This window comes from Theobroma cacao, chromosome 3 (assembly GCF_053813885.1).
Source record: "Theobroma cacao isolate CCN51 chromosome 3, ASM5381388v1, whole genome shotgun sequence".
NCBI lineage: Eukaryota > Viridiplantae > Streptophyta > Magnoliopsida > Malvales > Malvaceae > Theobroma > Theobroma cacao.
In genome coordinates, this window is record NC_142641.1 from 45,225,826 (window position 1) to 45,250,461 (window position 24,636).

The 24,636-nt window shown below is 37.5% G+C and overlaps 4 protein-coding genes and 1 non-coding gene across 7 annotated transcripts; 4 read left to right on the top strand and 1 right to left on the bottom strand.

The window, feature by feature from the left end:
• Window positions 1-92: 92 nt before the first annotated feature.
• On the top strand, window positions 93-4,705 carry LOC18606656 (crooked neck protein, putative / cell cycle protein). Its single transcript, XM_007040390.3, has 7 exons — window positions 93-1,634; window positions 1,721-1,786; window positions 2,432-2,576; window positions 2,681-2,899; window positions 3,328-3,535; window positions 3,626-3,824; window positions 4,298-4,705. The coding sequence occupies exons 1-7, from the start codon at window positions 481-483 to the stop codon at window positions 4,410-4,412; spliced, it is 2,106 nt and encodes a 701-aa protein (XP_007040452.3). The 5' UTR covers window positions 93-480; the 3' UTR covers window positions 4,413-4,705.
• Window positions 4,706-4,963: 258 nt separating this feature from the next.
• Window positions 4,964-5,046, top strand: TRNAL-UAA (transfer RNA leucine (anticodon UAA)). The gene has a single exon. It is a non-coding gene; the product is annotated as a tRNA-Leu (tRNA).
• Window positions 5,047-5,460: 414 nt separating this feature from the next.
• Window positions 5,461-11,068, top strand: LOC148763863 (uncharacterized). Its single transcript, XM_088804638.1, has 3 exons — window positions 5,461-5,622; window positions 6,464-6,518; window positions 8,880-11,068. The coding sequence occupies exons 1-3, from the start codon at window positions 5,461-5,463 to the stop codon at window positions 11,012-11,014; spliced, it is 2,352 nt and encodes a 783-aa protein (XP_088660764.1). The 3' UTR covers window positions 11,015-11,068.
• A 444-nt stretch (window positions 11,069-11,512) lies between these two features.
• On the top strand, window positions 11,513-19,199 carry LOC18606657 (uncharacterized). Of its 2 annotated transcripts, none has more exons than XM_088804835.1 (4): window positions 11,513-11,665; window positions 12,136-12,219; window positions 13,916-14,087; window positions 14,251-19,199. In XM_088804835.1, exons 3-4 carry the CDS (start codon window positions 13,994-13,996, stop codon window positions 18,972-18,974), a joined length of 4,818 nt encoding a protein of 1,605 aa, XP_088660961.1. In that variant the 5' UTR covers window positions 11,513-11,665; window positions 12,136-12,219; window positions 13,916-13,993; the 3' UTR covers window positions 18,975-19,199. The 2 variants fall into 2 exon arrangements, with proteins under 2 accessions (XP_088660961.1, XP_088660962.1); XM_088804836.1 differs by having other exon boundaries at window positions 11,522-11,665; window positions 12,162-12,219.
• A 175-nt stretch (window positions 19,200-19,374) lies between these two features.
• Window positions 19,375-23,701, bottom strand: LOC18606659 (mitochondrial adenine nucleotide transporter ADNT1-like). 2 transcript variants are annotated; one of them, XM_018117652.2, is made up of 8 exons: window positions 23,260-23,701; window positions 22,022-22,070; window positions 21,584-21,747; window positions 21,363-21,400; window positions 20,774-20,886; window positions 20,527-20,640; window positions 19,889-20,233; window positions 19,375-19,698 (listed from the first exon to the last, which is right to left on the bottom strand). In XM_018117652.2, the coding sequence occupies exons 1-8, from the start codon at window positions 23,415-23,417 to the stop codon at window positions 19,615-19,617; spliced, it is 1,065 nt and encodes a 354-aa protein (XP_017973141.1). In that variant the 5' UTR covers window positions 23,418-23,701; the 3' UTR covers window positions 19,375-19,614. The 2 variants fall into 2 exon arrangements, with proteins under 2 accessions (XP_017973141.1, XP_088660963.1); XM_088804837.1 differs by having other exon boundaries at window positions 23,256-23,373.
• Window positions 23,702-24,636: the final 935 nt, after the last annotated feature.

Here is a 24,636-nt window from a genome sequence, read left to right on the forward strand (position 1 = left end):
GGCCCAGACTCCGTTTAGAATGGGCTGCCTAGCCTACTACAGAAAACGATGTCGTTGGAATTTTAGTATAAAGTGTAGAGAAAACCCTAAATTCTCAAGTTTTTTGCCATTTTTCCTTCTCTATCTTCGAGTTCACTACATCTCTCTCTATCTCGACTTTTTCTCCTCTCCATTGTTTGGGACTGCAGTCGTCGGCTACCGGTGGTCCTGTTTAATTCTCTATCTCTTCTTCCTTTCTTTCTCTTCCCCTTTGAAAAACTCTCTATCCTTCACTCTCCCCGATCTCCTCTCTTTATACTTCGTTTCCTCTTTCTTTTGGTTTTCTGGTAGATTTTTTGTTGTGGATTTTTCGGGTTAAAGTTTAGTGAATCGTTTTGGGGTTTTGGTGCTTTAGAGTGAGAAATCCTCAATCTAGCGTCCTGCTCTATCTTTCCTTCTTCAACGAGAATTCCCCTTTCCCTTCATTCTCATTGATTAGTTATGGCATCCAAAGATGCGGATCCTTCACTCGGATACTTGACCCGGAAAGATACCGAGGTCAAACTCCCTCGCCCCACTCGAGTCAAGAACAAAACTCCGGCTCCCATTCAGATTACTGCCGAACAAATCCTCCGAGAAGCTCGGGAACGACAAGAAGCAGAAATCCGACCACCAAAGCAAAAGATTACTGACTCGACAGAACTCGCCGACTATCGCCTCCGCAAACGCAAGGAATTCGAAGACTTAATTCGCCGTGTGCGGTGGAACGTCAGTGTCTGGATTAAGTATGCCCAATGGGAGGAGTCTCAGAAAGACTTCAATCGAGCACGGAGCGTGTGGGAGCGCGCTCTGGAAGTCGATTACCGGAACCACACTTTGTGGCTCAAATACGCCGAAGTGGAGATGAAGAACAAATTCATCAACCACGCAAGGAATGTTTGGGACCGTGCCGTCACGCTCCTGCCACGCGTGGATCAGCTCTGGTACAAGTACATCCACATGGAAGAGATGTTAGGGAACGTCGCCGGAGCTCGCCAGATTTTCGAACGCTGGATGTCGTGGATGCCAGATCAACAAGGCTGGCTTTCTTATATCAAGTTCGAGCTTCGTTACAACGAAGTTGAACGCGCTCGTGCAATTTACGAACGGTTCGTTCAGTGTCACCCCAAAGTCGGAGCGTGGATTAAATACGCCAAATTCGAAATGAAGAACGGGGAAATTGTACGGGCAAGGAATGTGTACGAGCGGGCGGTGGAGAAGCTGGCTGATGAAGAAGATGCGGAGCAGTTATTCGTTGCCTTTGCTGAGTTTGAGGAACGGTGTAAGGAAACAGAACGAGCTCGTTGTATTTACAAGTTTGCTCTTGATCACATACCGAAAGGGAGGGCAGAGGATTTGTATAGAAAGTTTGTGGCTTTTGAGAAACAATATGGAGATAAGGAAGGGATTGAGGATGCCATTGTAGGGAAGAGGAGGTTTCAATATGAGGGTGAAGTGAGGAAGAATCCGATGAATTATGACACTTGGTTCGATTATATAAGGTTGGAAGAGAGTGTCGGGAGTAAGGAGAGGATTAGGGAGGCTTATGAGAGGGCTATAGCTAATGTTCCCCCAGCTGAGGAGAAGCGGTATTGGCAGAGATATATTTACTTGTGGTGAGTTTTTGTGTGCCTAATGCTGAAATGCTTATATTTTTTCATTCTGAACTGTGTGACTGACTTCTGGATTACTTGTAAACTAGGATTAATTATGCTTTATACGAGGAGCTTGATGCTGGAGATACGGAGCGTACGCGAGATGTGTATAGGTATGCTTAATTTTTCTTGCAATGGATTTATGGTTCTGTTGGTTGCTACTGTTGCTAAATTGTAAGTGAAGTCATTGCTTCACACATAAATCATGCCAATTAACTCTGCAAGAAATTTGCTAACTATTAGAATGTTTGAGTATGTTGGTTCATGTCTTACATGTTCACCTAAATCCTTGCCCTTTCTGGTGAAATCTTAGCTATGCTCAGGAAGCAAGCTGATAAAAAGGGAAAAAGAAAGAGGATAATCTCAGATATAACCTGCTACCAACTACAAAGGAACTTACCTAAGATTGATTGCAATTGTCTTTGTTCCACCCTTTTACTCAGTGACCATTCTGTTTCTTTGTAGCATCAGCACCTTCAGTCTTTCCATGCCTGTCTTTCTGTTACATGTTTCCTTTCTTTGCATGGGTTCATCTCTTCTGGTTTATCTTATTGACAGTTCTTTATATCCAAAACATTATGAGGAATGACATCGTTTAAAAGGAAATGAAAACATTTTATTGACACGCGTTAAGTTTAGAATGCTCATCTCTTCTGGTTTATATTATCGATTCCTCATGTTTTCAGTTTTAAAAATCATTTGGATGTGTGATTGTTATAGGCTTTGAAGAGTACCTCATTCATTTAAAATTTTTCCAGGGAGTGCCTTAAGCTTATTCCCCATGAGAAGTTCTCTTTTGCAAAGATCTGGCTACTTGCTGCGCAGTTTGAGATAAGACAACTTAATCTCAAGGGTGCTCGACAAATTTTAGGAAATGCTATTGGAAAGGCACCTAAGGATAAGGTAGATGTCTAGCCTGATGCTAAAAGTTTTATAAATTTGACTACAATAAGTTTTTACATTATGTTGTTTTCTTAACATTTTCTTAACATTTTCTTAACATTCAGATCTTTAAGAAGTATATTGAGATTGAGCTGCAACTTGGCAATATTGATCGTTGCCGAAAATTGTACGAGAAGTATCTAGAGTGGGCACCTGAGAACTGCTATGCGTGGAGCAAATATGCTGAGTTAGAAAGATCGTTGTCTGAAACAGAGCGGGCAAGATCTATTTTTGAGCTTGCCATTACACAGCCAGCTTTGGACATGCCAGAGTTGTTGTGGAAGGTATTTACCCTATAATGACTGTTGTGATGTTTGTCTTTGTGATTATTTATAGTCAAGGCAGAAACCATTAGAAAGAAGCACAGGGTGGGGGGCATTTACTTAATTACCATTTCTGTATGTCAGGCTTGATAAGTTTGTCTTGTTGCTTCATTCATGATGTTTAATAAATTTTCTCATCTCATGATTAAGTTTTTTATAGTAACATGACTTATGATTTTTTTCATGGAACTTAACTTTAAAAAGAGTTGCATGTTTGCTAGGAGATGTATACATTAAGGTACTAAAAATTTGGATAGTTGGGAGGTCTTTAAGAGCAATTTCTCCAGTTTTCCTTCTTTTCCTTCTTGGCTGATAGTTGTTGTTTTTTTAAGAAATCATTTATAATGATATTATAGAAAATTGTGCTAATGCTCATTCTTTAATGACAGGCATACATTGATTTTGAAATTTCGGAAGGTGAGTATGAACAAACCAGAGGATTGTATGAGAGGCTTTTGGATCGTACAAAGCACTTGAAGGTGTGGATTAGTTATGCAAAGTTTGAAGCCTCTGCAATGGAGGAGAATAATGGTGGTTCAGACTCGCCACAAGATGGGGTCCAGGAAGAAAAGAAGGAATGCATTCAGCGTGCAAGAAGTGAGTTTAGACCTGTCCATATTTTGCTGCTATACATCTACTTTAATCATTTATAAGTAGAACAAACTCTTACCTGTTATTGTTTACCAGGAGTCTTTGAGAGAGCAATTAACTACTATAGAACATCAGCACCTGAATTGAAAGAAGAACGTGCTATGCTCCTGGAAGAGTGGCTTAACATGGAAAGCAGTTTTGGTGAGCTTGGCAACATTAGCCTAGTCCAGTCTAAGTTGCCAAAGAAACTCAAAAAGAGGAAGCAAATTACAAGTGAAGATGGTGGTGTGGCCGGGTATGTAACTTATCATTTACTTTGCTTCTGCCAGTTGCTTGGATCCATGATGTAGTAGTCTTGCTGTAGCTTCAGTTGGTTTTTTGAATCAAGCAATTAGGAACTCTGAGGCTAAACCCACTGGGCATACAAGTCAACAAGTCAACATAGTTCCATAGCCCCATAAAGTGTTGGGCTCTTTTTCCTAGTTGTTTCTTAATCCTCATAGAGGTGTTCTGTCTACCACCATAAAGGTTCTGTCTGCTTGTGTGCCCTATTGGCCAGTTTTAGTTCCTACATTTCCATTCCATATGTTCTCTTTCAATTTCATAAGTTTGAAGACCCTGCATCAAATGCCGGCCAAAAGAAAAAAACAGGATTATGCATCAAACCTCACTTAAACGAAAGTAGCCGTCATTTAACAGATGCATTTACAATGGTAGTATATTTGTGTTTTCCTTGGATACTAAATGCTGAATTATTTGGCCTGGCAGGTATGAGGAATACATTGATTATCTGTTCCCAGAAGAAAACCAGACCACGAATCTCAAGATTTTAGAAGCTGCGTACAAGTGGAAAAAACAGAAGATCTCTTCTGACGACGACTAGGAGCATATCTATATTGGACCTTTTTTGTACTTCCAAAGTAAATATTAGTGCCAACTTGGCTGCCTAATTCCTTTATGTATGGATTCAGTTCTGCAGTGTTTGTGTTGAAAAACAAGCTTTAAAGGGAAAAATCTCCGGAGCCTGTTAGCGAACTGCACTAGATCATAGATGAGTTAGCATTGTTTTCGAATTTCCCTTGTGTTCAGCAAATTTTGATTACGAATTTTACTTCATCGAAGATGATTCTTAAACTTAAAGCTGTTATGCAAATACATGTCTGTAAAATTCCTTCATCGTAGATGATTCTTAATCCTAGTGCTTGTCAATTGTCATGCCATGGAATCCCCCACCTCCACCTCTTTCTCTCTCTTCCTGTAAAAAAAAAAAAAAAAAATTGGAACCCAGAATCCGTTCCGGATCAGACATAAAAACCTCAATTGATCCTTTACGATTAGTCTGCAACCTATTCACTCTTGGAAGCTTCTATTAAGTCTATTGGATCTCACTGAGTATAGCTGTCAAGTGACTGGATACAGCATCAAGCTGTAGAAGCTGGTTTGCCCGAGAGGTTAAGGGGGAAGACTTAAGATCTTCTGTACATAAGTACGCATGGGTTCGAACCCCATAGCCAGCAAACTTTTGCAATCCCATGCTGCCAATTTTTTGCTTGATCGCCAAAACTACAGTCTAGCAAGGCCAAGGGAAATTCAACATATTTTTTAGTATATTCTTTCTTTCAGTGGGCTGCGGCCACGTGGCAAAACCTTTACGAAATGCCCAGTCAAATTCTAACATGGAATCACCGTACTAGACTCTTTGGCAACCCCAAAAGCAAATTGAGTGCAAACTTCAAAAAGTCATATTAATTTCGCGCAAACAAGCCCAAATTTGGTTCCTATTAGTTCAAGATCAGCTTTTAGTTTGACTTTTTACAAGTTAGTTGTTTGTTATGGAAAAATGAATGTAGACTAACCTTACAGCTTACGGGCAGGTACATAGTTACCAGGGATTGGCACGTGGAAATTGGAACACAACTGGTGGAAACGTCATGGAAGTTAGGCTCCACCTTTCCATGTGGTCTCTACGCTCTTACTTTAGGCTCTTTGATAATGATGAATTTTGCTTCAATTTTTCTTCTTCCCGTACAGGTTTTTGGCAGGCCTACCTTCTTAACCGGCTAATTGCTACCATGTATGGGATAGCGGAAAAGGTAAGCTGATCAAGATTTAGGTGAACTTCCGAACCCGTAGCCGCTGCCACCACCAATGTTGACTACGTTTTAGTTGGATTTTATTGCCAATTCTTTACATGCAAAATTTACAATTGAATTCACTCATGTCATTTAATTTACACTGCTTAATCCACGTTGTGTATTATCATTTGTTACAAATAATTACTTTCTCTCAAAAAATTAACTTAATAAAATATATAATATTTAAATTTATATTACTTTTTCAAAATCTCTTATATTATATTTGTTTCTTTTAAAAAGTTTAACGTATTTTGTTTACGTAATAAAATAAATTTTTAAAAAATAAAAAATTATAATTTTGTTGGATATGGTAACAAGGTTTAAGCCTTCCACATGGGAAAAAAAAATAAAAGAAAAGATTATGCCAAACTGTTTTCAAATTTGATCTGCCATTAGCAATATTTTCTCTTGAAATGATTAGAAAGCACCTGTGAGTGCAGAAAACTAATTGAAACTCCAAACACATGAATATCAGGACAAGACAAAAGACAAAGCGCGGGACATCACCCACGTGGCATCACGTTGAAACTTATATTTTTAGACAGATGAAATTATCGCGTTTTTCCGCCACCCGAGATAATAAGATTTCTGCCTCCTGGCTAAAATTCAATGATTTTGAGTGTAATAGTAACCGAAATCAAAGGGCATTTGTATCGAAAGAAGCGCCAAAATTTCCTTCTCTCCTGGGCCAGGCCACGACAAACACCCTAAATTACAAAAAAGGGAGCGTCAATTTTATAATTTCCTTTTTTTTTCTTTTTTTTCCTCCTGAAAATGTCTCCCAATTTGCAATTATTTTATCTCTTCTCATCGCATTTTGATCGGCAGAGAGAATATTCGCTTTCAATTTCCAGGTATTATTAGATTTCAATGTAATTTTTCTGTTAAAAAAAAATCTTTTTCCTTTGTTTGGTTGTCAAGAAAATGCAATAGAAAACGAAAATTCATTCAATATAATCTCAAATTTTCATTAGAAAAACTAAATATCTCCATTTAAATTAGCTTAACATAAGAGTCAATATATTAACTACAATTGGAATTTCCCAGAAAATTGATCCAGTATTTATTTTCAATTATATTTCATTCTCTAATTCTTGATTAATTTAAAATTCTTGTTGAATTGGATTTTGATTTGAATCTACAATATTTTACGTAGCTTTCAGCAAATGTCATTTCTTACGTAACATATTTTAATTCAAAATTTCTGATTAAAAAACCTTTAACCACGTGATTAGGATTGCTAGGCCCGGGGTGGCAATGGACTGGATGTTGGCTGGAAAAAAGTTTGTAAAAAAAGGGGCAGTAGGAAAAAGGTGTTTGAATTTAAGATTCAAAGTTGTCATGAAACGGGTGGGGGTGTTCTTTCCATTTGAAGATGACATCTCAATCCTTATGCACCATTACCGATCACCCAATTTTTGGAAATCTGGATTTATTAATGGACCACCACTCTTTTTTTGGTGGGCTTTATTGTCAAAATCATATAAAGCCATGCAGTAGAATAAGTGTTCTTGTTATACATGTCACCTTTGATTACTCAGTTGAAGGAAGATTCCTATATGTTTGAATGTGTTCAGGGCTTAGAAAGAATTTTTCTTCTTTTGGTAGCTGGGTTTTTATAACAAGAGGTTATCTTTTAGAAGCAGTTACAGCAGGTTATGTGCCTATTACAACCATATATTGTTATGATGTATGTTTTTGTTTGTTGCCTAGGGGTATTAGCATTGAAGACTCTGATTTAGGATAAAATTCCAAAATGGGTGGTTAAGCATCTGCTATTAAGTTTTTGACTAGGTAATAGGACTGTCATTAATGAATTCTTAATGTACATAGGTCAGGAATGCACATTGAAGATTTGACAGGCATGCCTCATGGCATGTTTTTCAAAACCAAATTATTGCAAGACTTTGAAATTTTTGAGCAGTTTGGATGAATGTTTGATGTAACAATTTTCGAGTGGACATTATAACGGTCTTTGTTTTTCTTCACTCTGCAAAGGAAGTAATTTTACTTCTATTGTTACTTTGTCTTTGGTGTAAGCAATTTTTATGTTAGTCAAAAGGGAGAAACTATAAGGGCTGCAATGACTGCCTAAACTGTTTTCAGGGATATGCTTAAGCTTAGGACTTTACTACGTTTTGAATGTGGTAATGCCAACATAATTTTATTAATGTTATGTCACCTTATTTTCAGATATTTAGTTTGATGTGCTTGAGATGGAAAATGCCGTTTTCTTTTTTTTTTTTTCCCATTTTATTGGGCATTCATTCATTAAATTTGCTGCAAATTTCATATGGGAGATGATGAAGCAGTAAAGACTGACAAAGAAACGGTTCCCCTGAATTCTGATACTCAAAACGATGGAGCAAGTGGAAGGGACTAAAACAGGTTTGTAATCCCTAAGAACTAATGGAATCCAAAACAATGCACTTTATTTTGCTGTAAAATCAAAATTTGCACCTTGCTGATATCTTCCCTGGCTACCCTCCTCTTATCCTCTTCTGATATTAGTGGAGAATCATAGAGAGCATGACTATCATTAAGAGGGCTTTTTCACTCTAATTTGCCAAGTATATCTAAAGTTTCTGCTATCAATTGGATGGCAACTTTTAATGTATGATCTCAGTCAGTTTTATCCGTGGCCTATAGGCTTTTCATCTGGAATGCACACTCTTCCCTAATTTTAATATGGTTTGCTTCTTAATTTTGTAAGTCTTAATGGATGGGTGTTTACATAGTTATGTGCATTTTCTTTTTTGCAAAGAAAACAAAATCCCCTAAGGTCATCCTCAAGGAGGCGTATACATCGATGAACTATGGTTGAAAATCACTGTCATTATCCAAATGAGGAATTCTTTTAATAATAGGGTTTTCACCATGTTTATGCTTCGGCAAAAGCAAGGTTCCGGGATCTGTTCATAGTCATACTTGTCCTATAGAAAAAAAGTTAACAGTGCCTTGTAATAGCTTCCTTTTTTATAGTTTACGACTGTCAGCTTAATGAGCAATTCTTTGATTATCTTAGGTAGCTGTCATTGTTTAGCGTTGATTGCTTTGTCGACTTTCCTGATTTGTGTTTTGTCGTTGTAATTATTCTGTGCTTGAAGATCTGCAGTGATTTTTACCAAGTTAATACGAGAGTTTTAACATTTTCTTCTATAGCCTCTTCATTTGATGTTTGTGTATCAGAGTCAGAAGTTCCCTGTTTCTTGCAGATGTTGAAAAGAGGGTGGAAAGAATCTTGAAGCTCATTAAGAGGAGAAACAGAGTGAAAAAAGAGCCAGAACTTGTTGGACTCGTTGAGGACTTTCACAAACAGTACCAGGCACTCTATGCCCAGTATGATCAGCTTAGACGAGAGTCAAGTAAGAAAGCTGACGATGGAAAAGGAAATGAAAGTTGTTCTTATTGTGCCTCCAGCTCGGATTCAGAATATTATTCCTCCGAGGATATAGAAATTAACACCAACTTAGAACTTAATAATAATAGAAGTTCCCATAGAAGGATGGCAGACAAAACCAAGGAAGAAATTGAAAGGGCAAATGTAGAAGTTGCTGACTTGAAGAATCAATTGGCCTCTAAGACTGAAGAGAAGGAAGCTTTAACTTCAGACCATCTGGCAGCTTTAAGTAAAATACAAGAAATAGAAACCATCAACAGAGATTTGAGAAAAGAAGTGGATGAGAAAGAAAAGAGACTTGCTGCTCTTGGAAAGGTGCATCAGGGACGGGTAACAGAGCTAGAGGAGCGGCTAACTGGCTTGAAAACGGAGCTGGAATCTCTGCACCATCAGAAAAGAGATTTGGAAGATCAGCTTGATGGTAAGACAGCTGAATCTAAACAGCAAGAAAAGACAAATAAGGCACTGTATTCGGAATTCGAATTGATACCAAAGGAGGAAGGAGATGCAGTAACTAAACTCATGAAGCAAATCAAGGACGATGAGAACAATTTAATGTCTAAAATTGAGGATTCAATGGCACAGGTGAGCAATCTGAAAAAGGAGGTGGACTATTTACGTGCCCAAAAATATGCAGCCGAAGGAAGTATAGCAGGCAAAAGTAGTGAATCATTTGATCAGGAAAATGTAATGAGGCAGGAATTGGATTCCCTACGCAGCCAGAAAACTGAATCAGAAATTCTGCTAGAGACGAAATCCAAAGAAATCTCCCAGTATCTGATTCAAGTGAAATCCTTGAAAGAGGAATTAGCAAGAAAGAGCGCTGTTGAGCAGATAACGATTGAGCAAAAAGAAGGCTTACAGGTGCAGTTGATGGACTTGGAATCAGAGGTGGACACTCTCCGAAGGCAGAAAAATATATCAGAAGATGAAGTGTGGAGTAATACCCGTGAAATCAATCAATTGAGAGAGGAAAAGGGTAACCTGCAGGCTAAAATTCTAGAATTGGAAACACTGTTTCGAGAGAGAGGCCTTGAGCTTTCTGCTGTTCAGGAGGATAGCAAAAGTATAAAGATTAAAGTAAATGCTCAGATAAGGACCTTGAATGCGGAGGTTGAACTTCTGCAACAGAAGTTGGATACCCTGAAGATGGAGAAAAGCCAGTTGGAGTTGCAGATTGCTGATCAGCAGAGAATCACGAAAGAAAGAGAGGAAGCCATAAACAAATCTACGGAGGAGTCTAACTCTAAGGTGGTCAGAAGATGGTCGTCAGGATCCACGTTAAATTCCCAAGTCCTAGAAAGAAAGATGGAGGAGTTAGCAGAAGAGTTCCGCAAGAAAGTTGAAGATAACATCCGTCTTTTGTACCAGAGGATCAAGGTTGCTGAAAAAATACATTTTGAGAACAAAGAGACTCACAAGAAAATAAAAGAAAGGCTAGAGCAAGAGAATGGGGCACTTGAAGAAAAGCTTGCAAATTATGAAGCTGAGTTCAGGAAGTTGAGGGATACAATGGAGCCAGGAAAAACTGCATTGTCTGATTTGACTTCAGCGGTGAATGAGCTAGAAGACGAAGGGAATTCCCTCACCCGCATCCCAAATGTCACCGACGAGCTTGTTTCTGCAAACGACTGCGAACAGCTGAAAGGCAATGTGGATTTAGCGGTAGCAGAACTGAATAAGGAAAAAGAGGAGTCGCTGGAAGCTAAGTTGAGAGAGCAAGGAGAAGAAAAGCTGAACCTAATAAAAGCAGTGAGTGGGCTTGAGAACAGAGTGGGAGAATTGGAGAAGATTATGAAAGACAAGGACGAGACATTGCTGGGTCTTCAAGAAGAGAAGAGGGAAGCCATAAGGCAGCTCTGCCTCTTGATCGACTATCACCGCTGCCGCTGCGACTATCTCAAGGAATTCATCTCTAAGTTGATTGTTAGAAGCCAGAAAAAGACATGAACTTTGCCTAGTCATCTATTTACCCATTCAGCACTGCCACATTATTTTTCTTTACATAAATCGCAATTATTTATTAATTTTTTGTAAAAAAAAAGTGTGATGTACAATTCAGATTCCCGACAACAGCTGCAGTACCCAATGGTACAAACCTCGGAAGCAGGAAGTTTCCCTCCAGTTACTATGTACAAATCCCCGCGGTTTCTTACAGTAACGGCAATCGAATTCGAACATCGAAATAAATCGTGAAAACACCAAAAGCGCGGGAAAACAATAAGTGGACAATGATTTTTGTTTTCTTCCCTCCGACCGAAAGGAGTAAAAAAAAATCAAATTATCTCGCGTTTTTTTCTTATGACGAGAAATTGGAATGGCCCGGAGGGCATGACTGCAATTAAATAACAAAGGCGAGGGCAAATAATGTGATAGAAAGCTCCAAGGATTCCATCCCCTGAGAATTGAAAAGATACAAAATTCTAAAGAAAGTGCTCTAATACAAACCAAATCGCTTTCTCCGTTTATTCTTTATTATAATGCACTGCTGGTTTCATTTCTCAAAAGGAATTCAAAACACACAAGACTTTCTCTCTTTCTGAGTTCTATTCTTTTCTTCTCCTCTGCTTTTCAGATTCTTCTTCTTAATCAAGCTTCGAGGTAATCTTTGATTCTCAACTGATAAATTATCACTTGAAATTCTTCTTCTGATTGCTTCAACTTCAGTTTCGATCAATACCTTTGATCTTTAAACAAGAACTTCAGTAACTTCAGTTTTGATTGTTGAGTTTAGTTGATTTATCGCTCTCGTTTTTTCTTGAATTTCTTGTTCTTGTTCATGATTCTGTTTATATAATTTGATGTTTGATTTACTTATTTTCTCAAACATAAGATTGACTTAGATCCTTTTCGTTTTTGGTTCCTTGAACGTTTGGTTTTACATGGATAACTGTCGACTCCAGAATTCAAAATGATTTAAGATGAAAATTTTATAAAGATCATGATTTCCAGTTCTAGTCAATGATGTTCTTCTTCTTCTTCTCCTTCTTCTCTAGGAACTTGTTGTTTACATCGTTTTCGATTAGATTGTTTATCTTAAATTCAATATGTAACTGTTTTGATTTGAACAGAAGAAAGAAACTATTTGTTTCTGCAGAAACTTAGCAAAGCTTCCGAAGCACGATTGAGAAAGGAAAGTGAAGAGAAAGTCTCAGGTGAATAATGCCAAATTACTACTCCTCCTCCTCCTCCTTTACTGTTGATTTATTTATTTTACTTTATTAAGTTAAAAGTTTTTAGTATTACTTACAGCTTCTTTTCTTCTTCTTTTCTATTTTGTTTATAAGTATTTCTTTTTCATGCGTAAAAACTTTTTGGTAATTGAGTGATAATTGACTGGGCCTTGCCCTCTGTGGTATGAACAAAAAGAACAGCTAACCTTTTTCCAAATAATAGCTGTCTTTTATCGTTCCAAATCAGCTTCTTTATCTGTGGGTGGGTGATTCCCTTCCCCGGTGAATGTGGTTATGAGGTGGCACCAGACTAGAATCATATCTGCCACTTTACTGACAAGTGCTTCCTGAAAAATTTTTACGCCCTTTTGGCTGTATTTCTTTTTGGTAATCTAATCAAATCATTAATCTTGCTTATTATGCTTAACATTAATTTAGTCAAAAGCAATGCTGATGCATACATCGATTATGTGGACCCATGTTCTATTACGGATCATGTTCTTAGAATCATGGTCATATTTATTTTTTGTTTGATAAATCTATAAACGCTTATATTAGATCCCAAGTTCCCATCTCCACCGCTTTAAGTTGAAAAAAGATCGTTGCTTTTAGATTTTGTCATTTTGATCTGGATTATCAAAAAGGGGCTGGTCCGGATTTGATTGGTTTGTTTGTTTTTTTTAATGAAATGATTTGGTTTGTTTATTGTTTCTTTGTGATTTGAAAGTAGTACTAATATTTAACAGAAGTACAATTTTCTGTTTTGCTGTAGTTTGTGACTTTGTTCTTCGTGGTAATGGCAATAATTTTTGAATGTAGGGGAGTGGGTTTGGGCCCATTATAGTGGTAGATTTAACGGCTATGGCTTTGTTGGAGTGGTTCATGAATCAGAGCATTTATTTGAACTTAATGCTCAGTAGGTGAAAAAAGAAGAAATGTTAGGTATTGAACAATGGAGATCAGAGGATGCAATGTACACATATCGGTGTGAATATGTAGCAATCTTGAAAAAAAAAAGAAAAAAAAATGTACCTATATCGTGGATTCTTGTTGCTGATCGTTCTGGGTTGTTTAGAATTCAGTTGGAAGTTGTATGATGGATAGTTGGGTCGGATTAGTGCAATACATTGGATTTAGTAATTTAAATCCTGTTTCAAATGGGTCCAAAATATGCAAATGAACCTTGGCATACTTTATAAATTCTAGTGCCGAATATATATCTTGAGAAGAACTGTTTCTTAAGGAGGACATCCTGTATAGAACAATATGATGGAATGCCTGGCGACCACTTTCATTTTCAATTTAGAACAAATTGATTTTTAAAAGTGATCCGCCACTGCTGATTAAGTACATATGCAACATATTTCTCATATTTATTAGGAGTTTGTAGCATTTTGAGTGTTTTCTCTAGCAATGAAGATGCGCCTCCGTTCAAACAATACCATTGTTAATAGATAATTTGCTTCTGACAAGGCCATCAGTTTGCTTTTGTTATGATACCAGAATTCTTTGGTTAAACTATTTTGATTAAGTATTTAATTGGATATTCAATGGTTTAAGGTCCTCATGAGATTACATACTTTTGCAATCAATCAGTCTGTGTTAGGAGTACGTTATAGAGTTTTTGGTTGACATGGTTTGAAACTAATTACAAGGTATCCTTTATTCTGCTTTTCAGATTTTTTGCTTCAGATGGAGATTGCCTTGTCTTAATGCACATTTGTTGAGCAAAATTAGTTGGTAATCTGACTAAGAGATGACCAAGCATCGTTTTAGGGAGTCTATAAAGTCCTTTTTTGGGCACCATGTTGATCCAGAAAAAGATGAACAGCTTAAAGGAAGTAAAATAGGTAATTTTCTACATTTTATGGTTTTTGTTTTTTGGGTGCAATGCTCCATTTTACTGATAACTTTGATGGATGTTCTGAAATGCCACAATCAGCTTAACATGATGTTCCACTTATGGTTTGCTTCTTTTTGTTTTAATCTCAAGCCTAAATTCTCTTCACGCAGAAATTGATGACAAGGTGAAAAAAATATTGAAGCTCATCAAGGATGAAGAAGCCGAAGAAAATGGTGGGATCTCAATAGCTAACTCCAATAAGGAACCACTTGTCCAGTTAATTGAGGATTTCCACATACACTACCAAAATCTCTATGCACAATATGATCACCTCACGGGAGAGCTGAGGAAAAAAGTTCATGGCAAACGAGAAAAAGATGCCTCCTCTTCTTCAAGTTCAGATTCAGACTCTGATTATTCGTCAAAGGATGGAGGCAGTAAAAATGGACAATTGGAAAGTGAATTTCAGAAAATAGCAGAAGGCATTAAACAAGAACTTGAAATGGCAAAAATGGAAATTGCTGAGCTGAAGAGGAAGCTGACGGCCACCAATGAAGAAAAAGATGCTTTACATTCAGAGAATCTAGCTTCTTTAAGCAAGCTGCAAGAAGCAGAGGAAATCGTCAGAAATCTGAAGCTTGAATCTGAAAGATCAGAGAGTGAAAAATCAAAACTTGTGGTTGAGACTGAAGAGCTGAGGCTTAAACTGGACACTGCTGGTAAGATAGAAGCTGAGGTGAATGAAAGATTGGAAGATCTGAATAGAGAAAAAGATAACTTAATTCTAGAGAAAGAGACTGCTGTTAAAAGAATTGAAGACGGAGAGAAGTTTACAGAAGATCTTAGAAGAGAAGTTGATCAGCTGAAGGAGGAAAATATAACTCTAAAGCAAGAGGTGGAGAGTGTTAGAGGAGAAGTTTCCAATGTGCAGCAGCAGCTGGAATCTGCGGAACAGCAAGTTTCAGAATTGAGCCACAGTCTGAATGCTACCGTGGAAGATAATAAATCCCTGAACTTGGAACTTTCCAAGGTTTCAAATGAGATTCAGCAGGCACAGGGCACAATACAACAGCTCATGGCTGAAATGAGCCAGTCAAAAGATGAAATTGGTGAGAAAGAAAGGGAACTTTTGACTCTCAAAGAGTTGCATGAGGTGCATGGGAATCAATCATCTGCTCAGATAAAAGAATTAGAGGCACAAGTGACAAGCTTAGAGCTGGAGTTGGCATCATTGCGAGCAACAAACAGAGATTTGGAGGTGCAGATAGAGAACAAAGCAGCTGAAGTAAAACAGATGGGAGAGCAAAAAATAGGACTGCAATCCCAAATTTCAGAACTTGAAATGATGTCAAAAAAGAGAGAAGATGAGCTTTTGATTCTCACAAAGAAATTTGCAGATAATGAGAAAGAATCATTGTCTAGAGTAGAGAATTTGACAGTGCAGATCAACAATCTGCTAGTTGACATGGAGTCGGTACGCACCCAGAAATCTCAGTTGGAAGAACATATAGTATTTAAAAGTGATGAAGCATCAAATCAAGTTAAGAGCTTAATGGATCAGATAAATAGATTGCAGCAGGAGCTGGAATTTTTGCATAGCCAGAAAGCAGAACTGGAAATGCAGCTTGAGAGAAAAACTCAAGCTATTTCAGATTATGCAATTGAGATAGAAAAGGCAAAAGAGGAAATAGTAAGCAAGACCGAGGATCAACAGAGAGTTCTGCAGGAGAAAGAAGGTTTGGTGGCACAAACGAAGGATCTAGAATTTGAGGTCAATTCTCTAAAGAATCAGAAAGGTGAACTGGAACAGGAGTTAAGAACTAAAATCGAAGAGAACGGTCAGTTGAGAGAGGAAAAGGTGGGGTTACAGGGTCAAATCTTTGAATTAGAGAAAACATTGGCAGAGACAGGGCTTGAGTTCACTGCTCTCCAGGAAAAACATGCAAGTGCAGAGAATGAGTTAAGGGAGGAAAAGGTGGGGTTACAGGGTCAAATCTTTGAATTAGAGAAAAAATTGGCAGAAAGAGGGCTTGAGTTCACTGCTCTCCAGGAAAAACATGCAACTGCAGAGAATGAAGCTTCTTCCCAGTTAATAGCCCTAGAGGATCAGGTTAACAATTTGCAGCAGGAGTTGGATTCCTTACGGACCCAGAGAAATGAACTGGAGTTGCAGCTTGAGAGAGAGAAACAAGAATCATCAGAAAGAATCTCTGAAATGGAGAATCAGAAATTGGAGAATGGTCAGTTAAGGGAGGAAAAGGTGGGGTTACAGGGTCAAATTTTTGAATTCGAGAAAACATTGGCAGAAAGAGGGCTTGAGTTCACTGCTCTCCAGGAAAAACATGTAAGCGTAGAAAATGAAGCTTCTTCACAGTTAACAGCCCTAGACGTGCAGGTTAAAAATTTGAAGCAGGAGTTGGATTCCTTACAGACCCAGAGAAATGAACTGGAATTGCAGCTTGAGAGGGAGAAACAAGAATCGGCAGAAAGACTCTCTGAAATCGAGAATCAGAAATTGGAGAATGGTCAGTTAAGGAAGAAAAAGGTGGGGTTAGAGGATCAAATCTTTGAATTAGAGAAAACACTGGCAGAAAGAGGGCTTGAGTTCACTGCTCTCCAGGAGAAACATGTAAGCGCAGAGAATGAAGCTTCTTCACAGTTAACAGCCCTGGAGGTGCAGGTTAAAAATTTGAAGCAGGAGTTGGATTCCTTACAGACCCAGAGAAATGAACTGGAATTGCAGCTTGAGAGGGAGAAACAAGAATCAGCAGAAAGACTCTCTGAAATCGAGAATCAGAAATTGGAGAATGGTCAGTTAAGGGAGAAAAAGGTGGGGTTAGAGGATCAAATCTTTGAATTAGAGAAAACATTGGCAGAAAGAAGGCTTGAGTTCACTGCTCTCCAGGAGAAACATGTAAGCGCAGAGAATGAAGCTTCTTCACAGTTAACAGCCCTGGAGGTGCAGGTTAAAAATTTGAAGCAGGAGTTGGATTCCTTACAGACCCAGAGAAATGAACTGGAATTGCAGCTTGAGAGGGAGAAACAAGAATCATCAGAAAGACATTCTGAAATGGAGAATCAGAAATTGGAAAATGGTCGGTTAAGGGAGGAAAAGGTGGGGTTAGAGGATCAAATCTTTGAATTAGAGAAAAAATTGGCAGAAAGAGGGCTTGAATTCACTGCTCTCCAGGAAAAACATGTAAGCGCAGAGAATGAGGCTTCTTCACAGTTAACAGCTCTAGAGGTGCAGGTTAAAAATTTGAAGCAAGAGTTGGATTCCTTACAGACCCAGAGAAATGAACTGGAATTGCAGCTTGAGAGAGAGAAACAAGAATCATCAGAAAGACTCTCTGAAATGGAGAATCAGAAGTTGGAGAATGGTCAGTTAAGGGAGGAAAAGGTGGGGTTGCAGGGTCAAATCTTAGAATTAGAGAAAACATTGGCAGAAAGAGGGCTTGAGTTCACTGCTCTCCAGGAAAAACATGCAAGCACAGAGAATGAAACTTCTTCCCAATTAACGGCCTTAGTGGTGCAGGTCAACAATTTGCAGCAGGAATTGGATTCCTTACAGACCCAGAGAAACGAACTGGAGTTGCAGCTCGAGAAAGAGAAACAAGAATCATCAGAAAGACTGACTGAAATGGAAAACCAGAAATCTGAGCTGGAAAGCCAAATTAACAATCAGCAGAGAATGCTAGAAGAACAGGGGGAGGCGCATAAGAAGTTGGCCGAGGAATACAAACAGGTTGAGACGTTATACCAAGAGTGCAGGGCAAATCTTGAAGCTGTAGAAAGGAAGATCGACGAAATGTCAGAAGAATTCCATAGAACCATCGAATCTAAAAGTCAGATGGCAGCTGATCTGAAGCAAATGGTTGAAGACCTTCAAAGAGATTTGGAAGCAAAGGGAGTTGAGAAAAATGACTTCATAAACCAGATTATAGATCATCAGAGGATGCTAAAAGAAAAAGAAGATGCACGTAACAAGCTAAGCGAGGAGTATAAACAACTTGAAACTTCATTTCAGGACTGCAAGGTATTTATTGAAGTCACAGAAAGGAAGATGCAAGAAATGGCAGGGGAGCACAATATGAACGTTCAATCTAAAGATCAAATAGTAGCTGATTTGGAGCAAATTATTGACGACTTGAAAAGTGATTTAGAAATGAAAGTAGATGAGCTCAATACCTTGGTCGAGAACGTCCGCACAATTGAAGTTAAGCTCCGGCTGTCAAACCAAAAGCTTCGAGTCACAGAACAGTTACTAACTGAGAAGGAAGAGAGCTTCAGAAAAGCAGAAGCAAAGTTCCTGGAAGAACAAAGAATACTTGAAGACAGGATCACGACATTGTCTGGAACAATTGCTGCAAATCAAGAAGCACATTGCAGGATGATCACTGATATCGCAGAGAATGTGAACAGTACCTTGACCGGATTTGAAGCTGTCATCCAGAACTTGGAAGAGGGCTATGGAAACTACGAGCACTGCGTTGAAGAAACATCCAAAGAGCTAAGGATTGCAAAACACTGGGTTGCAGAGACAAAGAGTGAGAAGAAGCGGCTAATCAATGAAGTGACTAGTTTGATTGCGCAGCTGAAAGATCAGAAAGAAAGAGAATCCATGTTACGAGAAAGAGTTGAGAAGCTACAGACTAAGGCAGACAAGGAAGAAGGGGAAAGGGAGAATCTGATTAAAGCAGTGAAGTATCTGGAGAAGAAGGTGGAATTCTTGGAGACAGTGATGAAAGAGAAGGATCGAGGCATACTGGGCCTAGGAGAGGAGAAGAGGGAGGCCATTAGGCAGCTCTGCGTGTGGATTGATTACCACCGCAGCCGTTGCGATGATCTAAGAGAAATCCTCTCGAAAACTACCAGAGTCCAGAGGGCAACCTAGAATTATTTTCCATTCCATCATGTTCATTCTGGCTTTGCATTTGTGGATTTATTTTTTATTATTTCATTTTTTTTCTTTCACTCAACAGATTGGGCTGTTGATAAAAAACCTTTCTCAAGGTGATGTTTAGTTAGCATAGATGTCTCATAAATGTTGTTTGCATGTAAAGAAAAACCGTATGCTTAGGATTTTCTCTACAAGGAAAAAAAATCTGGTTTTTGAGTAGATTTCCTACGTAAAAAAAAGAAAAGAAAACCCAATTAATTTATTGTTTAGTCGTAATTCTAGTATTTTGTAATGTTAATTATTAGTCGAAAAAAGCAGAGTACGGCCAGGTTATTAACAGTGTGTTACATTTGGTATTTAATTAAAATAATAATAATAATAATAATTCCAAATAGAACTCGGCAACAGGGATTTTAACTTCATTAAAATAAAACTATCAGAGAGTATATAAACTGCATCATTTCCTATCAGAGTGTATATAACTTTATTGTCACAGCATATTATGAATAATTTCCTCAAGCTAAAAACCTAAGACTGAAGAGGATGGGCTGTAAGTGAGGAAGATATATTGACCTATATAATACTCCTTTCCTTCTGCTCACGACAGATTGACCAAAATATCTTGGGAGTTCCTTCAGTCTGATATCCTTAACTCAACTCCAAGAACATCCTTCACCAACTCGTATGTGACAAATGCAATTGCTATTGAGGGAACCACCTGAAGAATATGGCAAGGAGCAATATAGAGTAAAATGGTATTCCTTAAGAAGGTAAGAAGTATAAACGACAAACGCTTTTATTCAAACCAAATGCAAGAAGCTAATGCTCCTGTAAAAAAGAAATTAATGATGGAGAAAAAGCAATCTGTAGCTGTGAGGAAGATATAGCTAGATAAAGGTTAGACTAACCTTCACGGAATTGGGAACCAAACCCTTGTATAATGCTCCAATGCCCTCGTACCGAACTGTTTTCCTGAATGCATCAACCATACCAGTATACTCAAGAGGGGCCTTGCTCTTCCCATCACCAGTGACAACTGAAGCAGCGTCTTTCCAGCCCACCATCTGCATTCTCCGTCTAATGACATCAAGAGGGTAAGCAACTGTCTGGCCAACAGTTCCAGCAGCAGCCCCACATGCAAGCCTTGTCATAACACCCAATTCAGAGTCCTCAACTAGCCCAAATGGTTTGCTTTTGATCAACCAGTCTTTCAGAGATTCATAAACCGCAAAGTTAAGACCCACATAGGGTACCTATAAACATCATAAAAATCATTTAGGCCTTTGCAAACAAAAATAAGGAGAAAGATTCTTTAATTATATAAAATTCAAAACAGATACAAATTAAAAAGTATCAGATATTGGACTTCAATTATTTGCCAATGAACAGCTATATGCCATAGAAAAACTAAAACACACTATTTCAGGCAGACTAGATATGGAACTCATCATCCTAGCAGAAGTTTACATCCATCTGAATGCACACCCCTGTAGTGCAATTGACAGTAAACAATGCAGGCATCCAGACCACAAAAATTTTTACTTACAACTCCTATTACAGAAGGTAACCAGCCTTTGTACAAAGCACGAGGACCTTCTTCCCGTAATACTGTTGAAAGAGCATGAAAGATTCCTCTATACTGGCGAGGCGACTTCTCAGTCTGCAAATATAACACATGGACGTTAGCCATCAAAGTCAGATAAGAAAAGGCCAGCCCGTCCCTTAAGGCAAAAGAGAGCGCATCCAGCATAAGTAAACAAATTAAGGTCTCAAAAAGAAAGTCATAAAATTACCTGGACAGTTAGACGACCTCGTACCATATCCATTGGATAAGTGGCTGACATGGCAATAATTCCAGCACATGCACCAGCTCCAAGGCGTAGAACTGGAGTGAGTTGAGCATCCTCTGCAAGACAAAATGAAATGAAGGAAGTAATAAGTAAATATGCTAACCTCAACATCAATAATTACTACCTACAGAATGCAAACTCATCTTCTGCCAATCAGGGCCAAAAAACAGATTCCTTTGTCCCCATTCAGCACTATTCCAGACAGAAAAAACATGAATTAGTTATAGGAAGAGAATAGCACTACAGGCATCAACACAGGATTCATTCCCATACTTCATGGTACTACATGCAGACGAAAAGCATGTACAGATGCACATCCTTTGTCAACGGAATCCACAGCACTTGTTCTTTTGACACAAAATCAGACCTTTACTACACTGAGTTCACAAGCAGGACACATTTAACTCAATAACTGCATATAGTGAGTGAAACTGAATAATACTGATCAGCTTCAAATCTCAAAAATGATTACAAGTGTAGTTGAGTGATAACTAACAGCAACAATTATAGAGGCAAAAAGATATAGGCATACCATTTCCTGAGTGTTGCCGGTAAAGGTATAAAATCTGCCTATATTCAAAAAGAAGTAAAAAGGTAGAGATTAGTTCATACTTTATAGGACACATACAGCAATTCAAGGATAAATCTTCATTTTTTGAACATTAAAATATGCATCCTTTAACTGAGGTGGAAAATAATTGTGATAAGAACAACTGAATGTTAATAGTGAAGGAAGGAGCTGCCAAGGCTTACTTAGATGCTTCCTCATAGCTAAAAAACTTCACTGCTGAGTTAGGAATGATGCGAGCACAATTAGTACCATTGCCTTTAAACATTCCCCTGAAACCCTCAGTTTTCCATATATATTTCAAACCCAGTATTGTTCCATTGTATTTTATACTATGAGGATTCTGAACCTGCAGATTTGGAAAGGAAATCCTGTCAGTTCTACATTCTGTAAAAGAAAGAAACTATAACTATAATACAGATACTCTATCAAAACATAACACACATGTAAAGCTTCAATTATTAGCACACTAAACAAAACTGAGAATATACAGTAAGTTCCATCTTCACACTAGAAGACTGAGGAGACAAATAGTGAAATGACATTGGAATATAACCTAATAGCATACAAATAAAATGAGAACGTAATGAATAAGGACCAAATGACAATGATAAATAAACTACCTGAAGTAAAATTTTTAATCTTTCTAGGGGAGCAACAGCAGTACGTGACCTGAAGCAAAAAGATATACATTCAGTGATGGAAAACTAGCAATGAAAATAGTAAGTCAAGCATGATCCTAACACAATATAGATGCAGCAGTATTCCATGATCCTAGCACAGGGTGCAGGCATGTCAAATGAAGAAAACCATCCAAAATGTTAAAATTGTAATATTTCTCCTTCTGAGCTTCCATACAAACCCCACAACTATTTTTCAGGCAACAAAAGTTGCCAGCAAACTTTTTAGATCACAAAATGACTATATTATTAACGTATCAACATCACAAGATTCAATCCTCCCTCAGATCCTCCATTCAATGCTCACAACTCCCATCAAGCCACAACAGTTACCATCAAATTTCTCAAGGCATCAAACGTCACCATGTCCATCCTTGAAGTTTAAAGGCCATTTCCAACTCACTAAGAGTCATAATATAAGACATGATAGCAACCATTTTCACAAGAAGCTTTTGTAAATACATCACAAACTATTAAAATCCTAGCCAAGTCCTGTAAGATCCTAGAAGGTGAAAAAGGGCTTTCTCTGAAAAATCAAGCAACATGAAACTATTATTCTATAACAAATTAACTGTTCATTTAAACAAGCTTTTTGAATCGCAGAGAATCTCTGCATCATTAGCAATTAGTACCAGACAGTGAACTGTACACGTTCATCATCCCTTTCTTAAAAAATACCAGGGGAAACGAAACCCAAATTGAATATTTACATGATCAGAGTATTATTAGAAAATAAAAGTCCAAGATTTTAACAGTTGCAAGAAAGAATCAAACATTTATGAGAACAATTTCATCATAAAAAAGAAGAGGAAGAACTATTTTTGACAAATAGTCATATACTCTAATGGCTTACACAAAATAAAGGGAAAAAGAAAGATACTTTCTTGGATTTCTCAACCTTCAAAAAATCACTGCTTTCTAAATCCGGGAAGTTTATTCAGAAGAAAAAATAATATTAAAAAAGTTTTCTGAAAATGAAAAAAAAAACTCAATTGAATAAAGCAAAAACGAGAAGGAGAAAGAAAGCTCTTTTCCGTTTTGTCAAGATTGAAGTAACTAAAACAGCATACAATTTTCAAAAGACGGTAAAAAAATGATCAAATTACTTCCAGATTAAATAAATACAATAGAAAAAGAGAAAACAAGCAAAAAGCGGATCCAAAATAAAAAAACGCACTTACACTCCACCGGCGACACCACCAGCAACAAGAGACTTGCAAATACTAAGGAACGCGCGACTCGGTGCTTTAACTCCTTCGCTAGCAAGCTTCGCTTCTTCAGCGATATTCACGATCGTCGTGACCGCCGACTCGCTCCTCTTCACATCCTCGGACGCCATTTCTCGGGAGCGAGAAGAATAATATGAACAAAAAAAAAAAAAGGAAAATATATCGTAGGAACCCTAGCTTATCCGGTCAAAGTGGGGCGTTTACCGGTGATCGGCTAAGACGAGGGGATCCTCTCTCCGGTGATTATGGGAACGAGTGAGAGTGAGCGACCATTGGCTGAGGAGTTGAAAAACGAAACAAAAGAGAGGCGCTTTGGAGAAAAATACAACCAAAAAACTGTTTGGCTGGGAGCTTTCTATGTATGAAAATTTGGAAACTTAGGAAATGGATTATTCATTTTTGGGTTACAATTTCATAAATAACGGGAAAATAAAAATAAAAATAAAAACAGAGAAACGTGGTTCAAATGCAGGGTTGCCGCATTTAATTAAAAATAAACGGGACAATGAATTTACACTATGTTTGGTTAGTGAAAGCTCTTTGCTTTTTTTTTTTTAATTAAAAAAAATATTTTTTTGCGTTGAATTTAAATCGTGTTTCGTTGGTGAAAAGATTAACAAGATTATTCAATATATTTAATAATAATTTTGTATTAATACTTTAAATATAGACCATAATTAAGGAATGTGATACTTATATAGATGAATATATATAGTAAAAGTAATTTTTGACAAAAAAAAATAGAGAAATAACTTCAAGAGTATAATTTGTCTATACGGTTAATGAAAGTTAAGTAATCATTAAGAAAACATTAATTGATGAACTAAAATTCAAGGGGATTATCTTTCAATTCAGTAAAAGATCATTAATTTAATTCACTACAATTAGCTTAGCCTTTTTCTTTAGCAACACCTAACACTACCCCTAACCATGTTTTTGCACTCAATTCGCTTAGCTCTTATTGAAGTGGAATTTTTTCCCCCTTTCCACGTATCAAGACAACACTAAATTCATCAAATTAAGTCTATTTAATTAAATTTTAAAAATATAATTTAAAATTAAAATTAAATAAAGCAAACTCAATAATATAATAATACTTTAAATAAAATCGAGTCAAATCTTAAATTTCAAACCCAATTCTATTTGAGTCAAGGTGACCAACCTGACGATTCAATTCGCCTGACATATTTTCCAAGCGTTGGATGTATAATTCAAGCACTGCTTCAAGCTCATGGTATTCGTGCATGGAAATTGCCTCAGATTAAGTTCACAAAATCTACCCATACAAGGAAATATTTATATATTTACATTGCGTGCGCTAAGGCAAAA